Source organism: Haemaphysalis longicornis, unplaced genomic scaffold (genome assembly GCF_048455015.1).
Source record: "Haemaphysalis longicornis isolate Haplotype H1 unplaced genomic scaffold, Haemaphysalis longicornis Haplotype H1 scaffold_4, whole genome shotgun sequence".
Lineage (NCBI taxonomy): Eukaryota > Metazoa > Arthropoda > Arachnida > Ixodida > Ixodidae > Haemaphysalis > Haemaphysalis longicornis.
The window spans coordinates 110,817,998-110,833,666 of NW_027526361.1; the positions used below are offsets into that span (position 1 = coordinate 110,817,998).

General features: G+C 48.4%; 1 protein-coding gene across 1 annotated transcript in view; it reads left to right on the plus strand.

The window, feature by feature from the left end:
- Positions 1 to 10,086: 10,086 nt before the first annotated feature.
- Positions 10,087 to 15,669, plus strand: part of LOC144180488 (L-asparaginase 1-like) — a 39,712-nt gene continuing 34,129 nt past the window's right edge. The window contains exon 1 of the mRNA XM_077708827.1: positions 10,087 to 10,213. Coding sequence (XP_077564953.1) covers positions 10,175 to 10,213 — 39 coding nt within the window. The 5' untranslated portion in view covers positions 10,087 to 10,174. The remainder of the gene's footprint in view (positions 10,214 to 15,669) is intronic.

The window sequence follows — 15,669 nt, forward strand, 5'->3', positions numbered from 1 at the left end:
ATTTGTTCCTGGGCACCAAAAATAAAGGTTGGTTGATTGATTGATTGATTGATTGATTGATTGATTGTTATTATTATTATACCCGTGCGCCAGCACTCAGGCCTCTGGCTGTTCCTGGGCACGTAAATAAACATGATTGATTGATTGATTGATTATTATTATTATTATTATTATTATTATTGCACTTTTCTTTTTTTCCGCACCAACACATCGTTCCTTGCCACAATAATAAACAATTAATTGGTTGTTTCATGCATCATTTTTATTATTTCTGCCATTTGTTGGTCTGATCATATATGTCTATACTCCTGCATTGTTCTTTTGGCTATTGTTCTGTCAAACTTGTTGCTCGGTTTGCTGTGTGTCTCGACAAGATGGGACATCGCAAAGGCATCGCTCGTTTTAAGGTAATACTTTATTGCAGTGTGACTTTCCAAAAATCAAAACTCTGGTTTTATATGTACACTCTGTCTCCATCATGTGCACTGTGTATTTTGTTGTATATTTCCTTTTCTCAAGTGCCTTGAAAGTTTCTCTGGCCGAGTGCCATAGCTTGCAATGCTGTTTTTTTTTTTTTTGCTTTTCTGTCATATCGGGGATTTTGTGTGTTGTGCCGTGCTGTCTTACGTTTCTTTTAATAATGTGTTGTATATGGTGTGCTAGCACCAAGACCTTAGGGTTGTTCCTGGGCACCGAAAATAAAGGTTGATTGATTGTTTGATTGTTTGATTGATTGATTATTATTACTATTGAGGTGTTGAACCCCTAGACTTGACGATAGGCTACAGGGGTACTGACAGGAAAATTTTATGATTCATTTTGATTGCTTTTATCGATAATTATTTTTCTGGCAAACCCGACACAGCACTTTAAATACTTCAGCGCGCCATAATTAATCACACTGAATGGCCTGATAATCGTTTGTTACAATTTCCCGTGCTTTCAGCGCGAAAGGCGCATATGACAGAATCCTGACATGACCTCACCGCTTTGTGCGGATGTCAAAACACTGCGGAAGCCGGTGGGGGCGTTGTTTCGACCGTGCCGCGCCGGAGCTGAACGGCTGAGCTGCCTGAAGGTGCTAGGCCAACCATTCCGGCAGAAATTCGATGACCGCTTTCAACAAAAGTCCTGATGGCGACTTTTTTTGCGATTTGGGGTATATTACCGCTTCCTTTCCCGTGTGTGAGCCTTTATTCTTGTCAGCAGTGCCTTTCTGGGCAGAGGTTTTGCCTGTAGCTCTGACTACGTGCACCCATTTTTGAATGCGCCGGCGCCCAGTCGCCGCTCGTGAGGCGGCGTGCGTGAAGTGATGTCGCGAGTTCTTGACGAGCGCTGTTCGCGTCACTTCTTTTGGCTCCCACAGGAGATGTCACGCTGATGATGTCCATTTGCTGAGTGCCGCTCTGCGTGCTGTTCCGTCGGCGCGATAAATGAGATCTAAATCAAGTACGTTCTTCGCGTCGGAGGCCCACATTTCAGCCACGGCATTCTGTTGAGAAAAGGAAGGATCTATGCACCAATATTAACGCCGAAAATTGTTGTCAGTGCTCCTTTAACGTTTAAAACGTCAAATGGCACGCAGTGCAATGCCATTCTTCTCGTGACGGATTCTTTGGTTGTCGCCTGAGTTTTCCAAACCACTTCGACCATGTCGGAATGAAGCAATTGCATTGACGCCGGTTTCATATCGCAACGCTCCAGTTTCTATTCCGGCCACAAGAACCATTTTTTCTTTCACTTCACCAGCGATCATTCATCATCTTCGTCAGAGAAAGTTGGCTTTCCTGCAGGGCGTATTGGCGTTCAACGGCATCGGGGAGATCACGGAAGCTTGGCTTTAATAAGAAGCATTGCGGAAGCATGCGTTTTCCGCTTTTCGTTGTCAGTTAATAGGGCGCCTTGAGCGAATAAGGCGATTCACGTTGGGCGAATCTGCCGATTTTCCGCGACCCACAAATTATGTTTTCAGAGGAAGGGTACGATAAATCTGACCCTTGTTTGAGGCGGGCAGAAGAGAAATATTTCAAACCTCTTAGAAGAATAGGGGGGTATCGCCAATAGCAGAGCAACCTGGCGTATCAGAATCCCAGTAACCCCTTGTTCAGTATTGATCTCAGTCACCCCGATATGCATCGATAAGCAGCTCTCAGCCACCCATAAACGCTCAGGTTCTTCCCTGCAATCGGCCACGGAAAAGGTATCGCTTTACTGTTTTCTACCAACCATTTTATTGAAGCAGTTTTTAAAAGACGGTGATAATCGGGATAACGTTTTCACGGAGGTAATCGCTGGAGAATTTTGGGATCAAATTTAGCTACTTCGTAGGAATTATAGGTTTAATGAAGGACAGAGTACTTTAAGGTTAAAAAATAGAAATTCATTCCTAAATAGTTGATAATGTTCTTTGTGAAGAAATGTTTTTTTTTCTTTAGCGCGCCATCATGTATTTAATATGAGGGTTCAGGAAAATCTGATTTTTATACGCTACACCTCCTGTATTTTCTGCGTGGTACGAAAAATAAAAACAAAATATCAGTTTCCAATGAGGCTAAAACGCGTTTGCAACAAAATGAGCTCAGGCTATTGTCGATAGATATTTACTGCAGCAGCTCCACAGGTATATCTCACAGCTTGCTATAAAAGCACACCGGGTTTCTTTCTCTCGCGTACATAAGCAAAGCAATATAACTTATGGAAGCGAAATTAAATACGCAGTTCCTTAACACGTTGATCAAGATTGGCTCTGTACAATTATTCTATTATTGGTTAGGAGACGCGGGTCAGAAGCACCTTAAGAGGCGGCTTGTTTGGATGTAGCTGCGGCACACGTCTACTGGTGTGTAGTACCTGTTTATGCGCATCTTCTACGCCGTGAGTCCTCTCTTCTAGCACGGCTCTAACGTCCTGCTGATATGCATTGGCGTTGTGTTTTATTCACTAGCCTTCGCGGCCAGACGACAAGCGTACACCAAAATTGGAAAGCAATACCGTTGTTCAGCCGCTGGGCAATGCAGTTCAGTTACCAATCATTCCGCCCGCTGAGCTAATTCGTCTAGTGATAACAAAATGCCTAGAAATTGATTCAAGAGGCGCATCTGCGCGGCGGGCATGCACAATGCGGAACCTCATGCTTGCATTGCGTGATGCTATCGAGCACAGAAATAACTTTTGGCTCAAAGCGTATGCCCGACATGGTGATTCACCGGAATTGCATCGCTGGCTGCTTGGTTTCCCCTTTGAGAGCAATGAGGAGAGGATGAGTAACAGATTGTACTATACTCGGTTAAAACTCAAGAATGGCACCACCTCATGTAGTGTATCACTCCGCCAAAGTCCCGTAACCGTTACGTCAGTGCGCGCGTGTTTTGAAAGGGGTTTGCTATGAATGCGTGATATCGTCTGCCTTGTCTCACGCAGTTTGTTTGTCGTCACTGGAGTCGTTTATAAGCATATTAAGTCGAAAAAATCACAAGAAAGGCTCACGCCATGTTCAAAATATTCTCTGTAACGCCCTGCTTGCGCCGCGCGGAGAAACATCCGGCTACTGTGATAAGGCACAGCGGCCACTTCTGGTGCCGTTCTTAAGTTGTCACCGAGTATAGGCACTAGGAATTATGGCGCCCCGCCGCGGTGACTCAGTGGCTAAGGAGTTGCGCTGCTGAGCACGAGGTCGCGGGTTCGATTCCCGGCCGCGGCGGCCGCTTTTCTGATGGAGGCGAAAAGCAAAAACGCCCGTGTGTACGAGATTTCGGCGCACGTTAAAGATCCCCATGAGGTCAAAATAAATCCGGAGCCCTCCACTACGGCGCGCCTCATCGCCTGCGTTGCGTCGGCGCGTTAAACCCTACAATCAATCAAATCAATCAAGGAATTATGGCGCCCGGTAAATAAAAGTGTACTAGCACAAGTATCTGTTCCATGGCATACTTTCTTTCTTATCGGCGTCTGCGTACTGTAACATCCGCAAAAGTAGGATTAGTTATAGGGGCAACACAGATTCGAACCACATAGACTGTAAAATGGTGCTTCTACGCTGTACAAGGATACACACGGGACACAACACCATATTGACGTTGCGAGCATACCTGCGCTCAAACGCCCAGGGCCTCAAGTCTCTCAACGTTCATGCGTGAGCCTTGTTGCATTCGCTCTTTGCAGTAGCATAAAACAAGCAACACAACAAGCACTCAAACCTGAGGGAAGGAAGGGCTCAAATATTAGTAGTTATGGAAAGGAGCGAGAGTTCGATTCCGCTTTCCATGTGTTTTAGCAACTGAATAAAATGTCCTTCCTTTTCATATCAAAGCACGCCGTTTTATATATGCTTTGTAACACAAAATGTAATGATTTGGCATGCGATTAGGTCGTTCTAGAATACTGCAACCGTATTGTGGCACATGCAGATTCTGCTATTTTTCTTCGCAGCAGAAGGGGACGATCCGCGTTATGTTATTTTCTTCCGAGTCTGGTTAAAGAGCCTCTGAATTCTTCAAAATACCATGTGTGGGTGCATTGTGCAGTTCTAATCTAGCAATCCACTATCTGACTTGCTGTCTACTCAGCCATATTCTGCAGGCTTCGTCTATTTGTAAATTGTGGCAGAAGACGGAACACCTTGTGGTGTTTACGGCCGACGTACCAAGTACCGTGGTAACGTAACATTATTTATCGAGGTGTTTTCGTGCTATCTCGAACTTCGAAATATCTGTTTTTACCAATTCCGCAAAGAACCTGGAATTCTCGTTTTTTTTTTTCGCACGCACGTTGGACGTGTTAAACACCCTAGGAATCTACTAAGTTCAGCCCTTCAGAATTTCATGTTTGTAATCATTGCCGACGTCTCCAAATCCGCTTAAAGGGGGGCGCAAAGGAAACCAATTTGGGAACCCCCTTCACCTGCCTACACTTTCTGGAAAGCTGAAGAATTACTTGAATGCGGTGTGCGCATTGACGCTACTCAGAAGAGATTTACTACTCCCTTCAGTGCCCCTTTAAAGTTCCCTTAAAACGAAAGCGATGCCCACGGGAAGTTTAAAGCTAACTTCAACGCTTTTCCTTGAGCGTGCCAGGGCTTTGCTCTCTTCTTTGTTGGCTGTGCCATAGTTCTATGCATGAAATACCGGAAAATATGGCGAACGACAAATGCATTCATTTTAAGGTGTTTTAAAGATAAGATTTTCATTGGACACTGATGTCGTTTGATGTCGCGCCAAGCGCACACAGGAAAACCAACTTCACACAATGAATGTGTTTCACAAAACGATTTTTATGATAAGCGAAGGCACAGCAGGCGCCTCCAGAAATATTGCTTCCCAATGTAGGAGTCAAACCTGGGTCCTTGCCGTTATTAAGACGACGTCTGTCCAATCACGTCATACCGATGCGGTCTAAGCAGTTTGTTCTTTAACTTTGACTCCGGTTGCATGGGATGAAGCTTCGCATTTTAATCATCGTTCTCTAAATAAAGTGGCTCTGATTTACTCATCCTTAGGGATGTTATAAAGAAATAAGAAAGTTATCAAGAAATGCTGAGACAACACTAGAAGCAGCAATCAACGTATTAAAAGATGCGGTAGGTGACATCCAGTATTTCTTTGATTATTTCAGGGGTATTTTTTGCATAATCGGGCTGTACCCAAATTTATCTCACAAGTGCTTCAGACTTAACCGGACACGCTCTGGGGAGGTGCCACGAAAATAAATGGGACGAACAAGATCGGGAGAAATTTGATTGCACACACAATCGTTTTTAGTGTGGAATAGGCTTCTCCATTATTACGAATGCATGACGAACGCGGCCAGCTTAGTCCAATGTTGCGAATTCAATTTGTACAGGCAACCATACTATAAAGATATTGACTGTGGCGTCTTATACAGCGGAAGAACGCAAAGATGCGCATCGGACATCAACGCAGGCAGCAGTCATAAAGTGCCGCATTTGAAATTTACCACGTGCTTTGTTATATTTGTTTGAGTACGGATTGCGCGCTCCAGGACAAAGGGGTCGATCGATACCTGCGTTTTGTGCTCGCCACTCAACGTGGAAATGAAAGAGGACACTAGCGGTTAAAGAAGTGAAGTACACATTATGAGGTCTGCATTGTGCTGAAGATAGTTTGGCCCCTTTCTTCTCAGTGCATTTGTATTTCTGAGTTGCGAATGAGCGGTATTGTCAAACACATCGGTGAAACAGCCTTTGTTGTCGGCGACTGGCATCAACGCAAGGTCTGTCATATGCGAATGGTAAATAAGGGCACGGGGCGAGTTCCTATGGGCGCATATGTGTTCGTTTTTATTTAGAAAGTCTAGGCTTGTTGCTGCGTTTTCAGTGCCGGCAGGTTTAATACGTGTTTCCTGCTCCCCCAATGAAAGCGAGAGAGTAATAAAAATGGGCTAAAAGCCGGAAAAAATCATTGCTCCCCAAAACTATGCAGCGAGAAGTGTAGATTTTCAGTCAAAAAAGAATTCCGGCCACTTCCCAGCGATTTTCTTCCCACCGATTTCTTTTCAAATAGCAGGCCAATAAATTCGATCTTTTTGTATAAGACTACCCTTCAAGGTTTGCTTTTAATAAATAATTTGAATGACAAATGAAACGAAGTGCAAAGTTGGTGAAAGCCATTGTTGGTACCGTCTTCACTTGTAGTATCTGTAGAAACTTTCGATGAAGACGAAGATGAAGCTCGCACCGAGCTCAGCAGACGCATAGACGAAGACAACGAAGATGACTAGGCGAGGCGACAAGATGGCTGTGCATTGAACGGTTCTCTGTAAATAGTGTGAATATATTGCCTTTTCCCAGACGACGGCCTCCTCCCTTGCCTCCCTGGACGTTTTCCACATGGTGCCGAAACCCCGGACGTCAAGGGACACGACGAGGTGAGCCATGGAGCGGAAATCAACTCTTCGACCGCATTGCTCACCCCGAAGCGAGGAGGAGGTGTCGAGGCAGACGAACCGCCTAAAGAATGCACAGAAAAGCCTTCTTGAATTTAACGAGCAGCTCATCTCCGAAATAACGCCCACTCTAAACGAAACGAGGGACGTCGACGCCGCTGTTTCTTTGGCCAGGCTCCGGCATAGTGCAGACCGACTTGCTGGAATCAGCGAGAAGCTGGAAGCCCTTGTTTGCGGAACCGCGTTTGACGGCCAGCATTACGACGCTTTAGAGTCGGTTAAAAAAGCGTACCGAATCGCCCTCTTACTTGAACGAAGGCTTCACGAACGAAATGACAACGCACCACCGAAGCCAGTAGTGACGAGAGAAGACAAACAGCAACCCCAACCAGAAGGAAGGTCGACCAGTTCAAGCCAGAGTAAACGACATGGAGAGGAAACAGAGGGCTACCGCGAACAAACTACTTCAACGACATTGATAGGCGTTTCGGCAATCGGTCAGCGACCTCAACGATCTTCAACCGTGATTGTTCCGCCAGATCCAACGACGCCGTGTGCCTCTATATGTGACCACTCGGCTGAGACGGCCCTGGAGGTACGCTTGGTAACTGGGCATCTACCGCTCAGAACGGAAAACGCCTTGATGCTGGAAACGCCACACCAAGAACAGAACGCAGGCTATAAAGCATTCTCACAATCTACTTTGGCCACATCAGAAACAGAAGAATGCGCCCTGGACGAGGAGCTAGCTTCAGAAGGTGACACCGTCGGAGTCTATGCGACTAAAGTGCCTGAACCCTCCTCTTCGTATGCAGCCATGACATGTCCAGATCATTGTGTGCAGAACTGCTACCACAAGAGAGAATACGTAACTCAAGGTGATGAACAACCCCGCAGTAGAGTGAGGAACTCTGTACAGGAATGTATAGAGTCTTCACTGCAGGAAGAGCGGACCGATGTTCTGGAGGTGCGTAGCTGCGACAGGAGTGCGTACAAAATAAGAACGACGACCAAGACAGCAGAAGTGAAACAGCAGACAGGCCACCACGATGGCAGTGCCACGAGATACAAACTGCGTAAGCGTACTCTTCGTAAAAACTCGGACCACCCAACGGCGATCAAGCACCTTCGCATCGATCTAAGGGCTTCGGCGGAAAGCTGCACATCTCCAGGAAAGAGATCAAAGGACGCTGAGACGATCATGATGACGTCAACGATTAACCAGGCCACTAAAAGGACTCGGAAATCGAAAAAACCCGGAGGTCATCGTGTCAGGCGCAAACACAAGACGTCGATGAAATTATCTGCGAAGTTAGCGGGCCCAAGAAACTATGCAGGAAAATACGCCTGCGGTTCATCGCCTGGCGTGATCATCATGAAAAGACATAAGCCGGTAGTTCGAAGAATGGCGAAGTCCAGAAGAAAGAGAAGGCCAAAGATAAGAAAGAGAAGGATAGAACTCGGACACCTGATGGACACGAATGGCAAACTGATTGGACACCATCACCGCTCGTACGAACTCTTGTGGGGCGGGAAGATGTAGAAACTTTCGATGAAGACGAAGATGAAGCTCGCACCGAGCTCAGCAGACGCATAGACGAAGACAACGAAGATGACTAGGCGAGGCGACAAGATGGCTGTGCATTGAACGGTTCTCTGTAAATAGTGTGAATATATTGCCTTTTCCCAGACGACGGCCTCCTCCCTTGCCTCCCTGGACGTTTTCCACAGTATCTCTACCCTGGTAAGTAGTTTTTCTGGGTAACTTTGCAAGGGAAAATGACAAACGAACGATAAATCAGTGCTCGGGAAGTGTTTACGAGCTCCATTGCTGCCACGGCAGCGCCACGCATATGTTTCTTGGAAGGCATACTTTGGGCCGTATATTTGCATATCATTTCTATGTAGCGAGAACTCTTGGGACGGCTTTTAAGGCGCTTCGGAGAAATTCGTAGCAGTGAAAAGCCCACGTTCAAGCGGTTTCCGTACAATAAAGAAGCCCAGTTGCCATAAAAATCAGCAACACGCGGGAAACTTGCAAGGTGATCCACTGCGACCGCTTGGGCCCAGCAGCGACGTGAAGGCAAGGTAGGTAACCAATCGTGCGTACTCCATGACTCGTTATGGTACATGCGAGTGTAGGTCGGGATCTGCATCTTCTAGGCCTAATTTGCGGGCGGTTAATGGGAATGGGAGTGAGAAGAGCCTGGGTTGCATTCGCCGTCGGCATTTTCCTGTGAATCTTGGGGACGTCAGATTTTTGTTTAAGCCTAGTGCAGTGAGCCTCATAATACTGCTGGCGCCTCCGGGGTTTCCGCTCTCTGGTGTTCATCATGTCTGACGTCTCACCTTCCAATTGTACTGTATCAACTATTATTTCAACCTGTGCGGTCTTTATGTCGCCGCCGACGACACTCACTTCAGCGGCGTTCGTGTTGTATTCATCGCGTAACATTGTTACGGAAAGGAATAAGTGAAAATGAAGGTGTATTTCACACAGGTATTTACAGGGAAGCGAGCCCCTGTTGGACCTAGCACGAACCTCGTCTACTCAGCTGAGCCCTAGTACATTTCCGCACTACTTGGGGCTATGTACCACATTCCCGTTCTTTGGCTGCTGATACACTGTAACATAACCCCAGTGGCAAAAAGCGCCGTCCCGGTGCTTCGTACGGCGATGTTATGCGAGGGCGATGGTACGGCTTGAGGCGGGAAACGTGGACAATGTAAAGTGAACTGAGACGGGCTGGTTGCAATGGTGCATGATGCCACTTAGAAAAAACAGCGCCAAAAAACGATACGACAGGGTGTAAAGACAAACACTGCGCTGAACTGCCAACTGAGGCTTATTTAGAAGAAAAATGAATATATACTAGAATCAAAAACAAGGAGGAGAGAAACGAACAAAAAATGGAAGTTGAGTGTGGAAATCAAAGCAGCTACGTATAATACGTTGATCATGATCCCTGTCGTATCTCCCTGTATCTCCCTGTCGTACAACTCGATAGAGGGTGTACTCACGCACTGTTACATTCGCCGAGCTTGCCACGATCTTTCGTTTGGCTTTCCATTAAGCTTGCCTGCTTGCCGCGATATCGGCTCCACTTTTTTGTTTTTGCCTCCCTCTGATTGGTTCGACAGCGCACAAAAAGCGCGTCGCTGAGTGAATAAACGGGATTGTCTCCCTGGCACTGCGTGAGTCGTCTGTTCCTCGGCACCCGTCGGTCGTCCAGCCGCTGAATACGTAACAGCTGGTGGCAGCGGTGGTGGCGGTATGGAGCGTGCGTCGGCGGAGGCCCTGGCGTCCCATTTGGTGAGAGCACGGCTTGTTTGACTTCGTTGGGAGCATTAACGACATTTTCTTGGTAGTCGAGGATTTTTGACTTTGCTAGATTTAAGTATTACGTGTAAGAGTGACAATATTGTTATCTGCAGTCATGATTCTCACGTCGCTAACGAAACATAATCTTGTGTTGCTCGCTGAAGAGTTAGGCATCACAGTGCAGAAGTCAATGCGTAAGCCTGAAATTATCGAGGCAATATCGAAATGCGGAGCGAAAGATGACGAAGTAGAGGAATGTTGGAAGGCAGTCGCCCTGCAATTGAAAGAGCGTGAGGTACAACTGAAGTTAAAAGAGATGCAACTGCAAAACCTTGAACGCAATGATAGCTTCGACATGCGCGGATACATGCAACCGTTCAAGGCTGGCAGTGATATCACTTTGTATCTCGTCAACTTCGAGAGAACGTGTAGTAGCGCAGCACTTGGAAAAGAGACCTGGTCGAAACGCCTGTTGACATTGCTTTCCAACGAAGCGGCCGACATAATCGCGAGAATGACAGATGAAGATGCACGTGACTACGAAAAAGTGAAGCTTCAGCTCGGGAAAACGTACACCTTGTCTACAGAAGCCCTGAGGATGAAGTATCGTAACACAAGGCGTAGTCAAGGGGAGTCGTACTCCGAGTTCGGCTACAAATCCATGAGCTTGTTAGAAGAATGGCTTAAAAGCGCCAACGAATACGACGACAAGCAATGTGTGATCGAACTGATCGCGCTAGAGCAATTTTATGCATCGATTCCGGAGCAAATTTGCCTGTGGATTGAGAAGCCAAAGGTCGAAACGTGGCAAATGGCAGCTAGTTTGGCTGTCGATACTGTTCCCGTAGGATGGAAAGTTAGGAATAACTGCGGAAGAAACCGTCGGGAGCTTTTAAGAAATTTCAGAAAGCAGCGAGAGAAAGCAACCAAGGGGAACCCGACAACACTCCCGCCCTAGGGCACACGGTCAACCCGAGTGAACCAAAGGGTTCCAAGTTTGAAGAAAAATGACCTTTGACCTGTTATAAATGCCACCAACCAGGCCACATCACAGGAGGCTGCCGGCAGCAAAATGTGTCTGCTAATTTGCTTGCAGAGGACAGTGGTTTGCTCTTGCCATTTGACTGCGGAGACTTTGATTTGGCAGACCCACAAGCAACGCACACCATGCACAAGGGAAGAAGGGGCCCCAAGAATTGCGGGGATACCGTATGTCCATAGCGTGTCCCATCGGATTAAGAAGGCGGGTGGTCGCGCGAGCGTGCGTGTTGTTTTTTCGGCGCTTAGAAAACTTAGCGGTATTTGCGGCCGGGTGAATGCGGGGTCCGTAAACAGCAAAAAATGCAGCAAGAAACACGCCAATCGCTTCAGGGAGTGTATAGAAGGTGTGGTGTACAAGATTGAGCTCTCTTGTGGCAAAAGCTATGTGGGGCAAACTGGCCGCTGCATTAATGACCGGCTCAGGGAGCACGCAAACACGGTACGGACAGGAACTCGCAGCAATCTAGCTGCACACTGTGCAAAGTGCCAGCAATGCAAAATATCCCCACGAGCATTTGACCGCACCGTCATCCTGAAGCGGTATCGCGAGCAGCGCATGAGGGAGATTCACGAGGCTTTCGTCATCCATACAATGGGAGATACGTGCGTGAGCACACCCTCTATCGAGTTGTACGACAGGGAGATAAGATACCTAGGATCGTGATCAACGCATTACACGTGGCTGCTTTAATTTCCACAATCAACTTCCATTTTTTGTCTGTTTGTGTTACGGATTTCCTTCTCTCCTCCTTGTTTTTGATTCTAGTATATGTTCATTGTTCTTCTAAATAAACCTCAGTTGGCAGTTCAGCGCAGTGTTTCTCTTTACTCCCTTGTCGTATCGTTTTTTGGCGCTGTTTTTCTAAGTGGACAATGTCTGTTTTGCCGGCGACAGGGTGGTAAGTTGGCGAAGGGGCGGCTGGAGATATTTTGTATGCGACTGGGGTCATTTGACGGATCACACGGCATGGTTCCGAGTAAGGGAACAGCAGTTTTTCAGAGAGGCGCAGTCGGTGGCACGGCGACCACAAAAGAACAAGAGTCCCAGGTGAGAACTGGAGGTCTCGGTGCCGGGAATCATAAAGCGCCTTTTGGGAGAACTGCGATGAGCAGAGGCAAGAGCGGGCAACTTGTCGAGCATGGTCGGCACTGTCAACTGCGGCTCGGGAACGTCCGTAAGTTGTAACTGAAGGCAGCACGAGAGTTTCGAGTGAAAAAGAGGGCTCGCGACCGCAGAGCAGGTAAAATGGAGAATATTTAGCGGTGTCGTGACGGGACGAATTGTACGCAGATGTGACGTACGGTAACGCCACGTCCCAGTCCCGGTGGCCCTCGGAGACATACATTGATAGCATGTCATGGTTCGGGAGTATGTCCAATGGTTGCAGCAGGCCCGCTGGGCATGTCGTAGGCTTTATACAATATCAATTTAGCAAACGCGTCTGCTTCAGATGCGCCCCAATCGAACGCCGCATCATTTTTAAGTAGGTCTGTCAGAGGGCGCGTGATGTCAGCAAACCCCCGTATCAAACGCCGGAAGTAAAGAGCACAGGCCCAGAAAACTTCGGCCGTCGTTGGATGAGCGAGGCTCAGGGAAGTGCTTGACTGCGCGAACTTTGTCAGGGTCGGGTTGAACCCCCTTGTTGCCAACAAGATTGCCAAGGATGGTTATCTGTCGGCGGCCAAAGCGACATTTTTTGGAGTTCAACTGAAGTCCCGCGCGTTGACATATTATGAGAATGTCTGAAAGGTGCTGAAGATGCGTTTTAAAGGAGGGTGAAAATGTTATTACGTCGTCTAGGTAGCATAAGCATGTTGACGATTTGAAACCGCGCACAAGAGAGTCTATCATTCGTTCGAACGTTGCGGGAGCATTACATAGTCGGAATAGCATTAGCTTGAACTGGAAAACGCTGTCCGGTGTCACGAAAGCGGTCTTCTGTCAGTACATCTCATCAACAGCTATCTGCGAGCAGCCAGATCGGAGGTCAATAGGAGAGACGTATTTAGCACCGTGTAAAGATTCGAGGGCTTCGTCAATCCTGGGTAGGAGGGTAGACGTCTTTTTTGTATAATGATTACGAAGCCGGTAATCAACGCAGAATCACCAGGTGCCGTCTTTCTCTTTTACGAGCACGACTGGTGAGGCCCACGGGCTGCACGAAGGCTCGATAATATCCTTGGAGAGCATCTTGTCAATTTCGGCTTGGATGACGTCCAGTTAAGCGCGAGACATGCGACACGGGCGCCTGTGGATGGGGATGTCGTCCCCTGTGTCACTTCGGTGAGTCACGAGGCTAGTTCAACCCAACACTGGATCTTCCAGGTCGAAGATGTCACCGTACGAAGCCAAGAGCTCCAGAAGAAGGTGGACCTGATCTGGGGAAAGGTCAGGGCTGATCATAGTGTCGAATTTAGTTGTGGGCGGAGGCGTAGCGAGCGAAGCAGGCGAATGAGATATGGGGTCTACGGTAAATGCAGAAATATGGGAATCGGAGAACGGACAAAGAGTAGCGACAGTCATTTCTTGAGGAATAACATGGGTGTGTAAGGCGAAGTTCAGGTCCTGCCGTATGGAGACAATAGCATGGGGACGCTGACGTTACGGGTGAGTAGAACGTCAAGGACGGGCGCAACGACGTAGTCTCCGTCTGGGACGGGCATGCTTGAAGAGAGAGGAACATAAGTAGCGGCTTGAGGCGGCAGGTGAATGGCCTCATCACAGCGTAAGCGGAGCGAAGGAGGGGCGTGGTCGTCGAGGGAAAGTGGAAGCTCAAAGCGAAGAAGACCCGTCGAACAGTCGATTAATGCGCAATGGTCTGAGAAGAAATCACGGTCGAGAATGACGTCATGAGGACATTTGTCCAGAACAAAGAACATAACTGTGACGGGGTGGTCAGCGATGTTCACTCGGGCGGTGCACATGCCGGCGACAGCCGAAGTTCCTCCGTCAGCAACGCAACCAGGGGAAAGGGCAGGGGTGAGAACCTTGCGGAGACGAGAGCGCAGCTGCGCACTCTTGATGGACATCTGGGCACCAGTATCGATTAGGACCTTAACAGGTACGCCATCAATTTCAACTGCTGGGAAATTGTATTTAGTCGGCAACGTCAAGAGAGGGTTTGCGGGGTCGCTCGTTGATGCAGCGTTACCTCCGGGAGCTTCATCAGTTAGTTTCCCGGAGATGAACGGCGAGAGTGGGGCGGGGAAAGTCGACGAGGTTCCGGAGAGAGAGACGGGCGACGTCGTTGCGGGGTTGTACTCTTCGGTAAGGCACCTGCAGGGAATGGGTTCTGAAATTGGGGCTGCGAGCGATAGTGGGTTGGGGGGCGTCCATCGTTGCGGCGGGAGTCGTCCCAAAATTTACTTCTGGAGGACCAGCGGTTCCAACAGTAGGGAGCGACATGTCCAACACGCCTGCACGTGAAACAAATCGGCGTGTTATCAGGCGTTCTCCATTCAGCGGGGCTTCGGTTGCGCGTAGGGCCGTACGCACTGCGTGGTCCGGGTGGGGCATAACTGCGGCGGAGAGCAGGAGGAGTTAGGGAGAATACTGGCTGGAGGCCCATGTTGGTAATTTCGGCACGAACGAGAGCTTGAATCAGCGAAATGGCTGGAACAGGGCTGTCGACGCCATGGGGCATGGTGTCGGCAGGAGCAGTCGCTTCAAGTTCTCGTCGCATGATCTTTTGGACGGTGTTTTCAAGGGCATCGCTGTACGAAGGCGCGGGGGAAGACGACTGAGGGGCTGGTGCTTGGCAAGAAGAAGTAGCAACAGTGTTGGGCAGTCGTTGGAACTGCTGCGTGATGAGGCGGCCGTTCGCTTGCTCGAAGCCCCATCATTCCTTCAAGGTTCCTTCGACTGTCATACAGTCCTTGCATATGAGCAAGTGAAAGGCGTCGTCAGCTATTCCTTTCAGCATATGCCCAACCTTTTCCTGCTCTGTCATGCATTGGCATTGACCTTACAACAGAGAGCCAGAGCGTCGTGGACGTAGGAGATGTACGACTCGGTGGACGTTGGGGCACGGGAGGCACGTTCACTTTTTGCACGCAGCTGACGTGCGACAATTTTGCCGAACTCTTCCAAAAGCCTGGCTTTACAAACGTCCCAGGTGGTGAGTGTGGCTTCATTCGTTTCGTACGACGTGAGGGCCGTACCTCTGAAGCAGTGAAGGAGGTTGGCAAGCATGATAGTGAGGTCCCAGCTGTTGAAGGCCCTGATTCGCTCGTAGTGCTTGATGCAATCTTCGACGTCGACGTTGTCAGTGCCGGTGAAGAAACCAGGCTCGCGGGGCTGAGTAACGGCGACCAGAGGAGTCGCCGACTCCCAGGGCGGAGCGCTCCTTTGGTGGCAGGATGAATATGACGCCCAATGCGGCGTAACTTGATGAAGGGTCACGAAG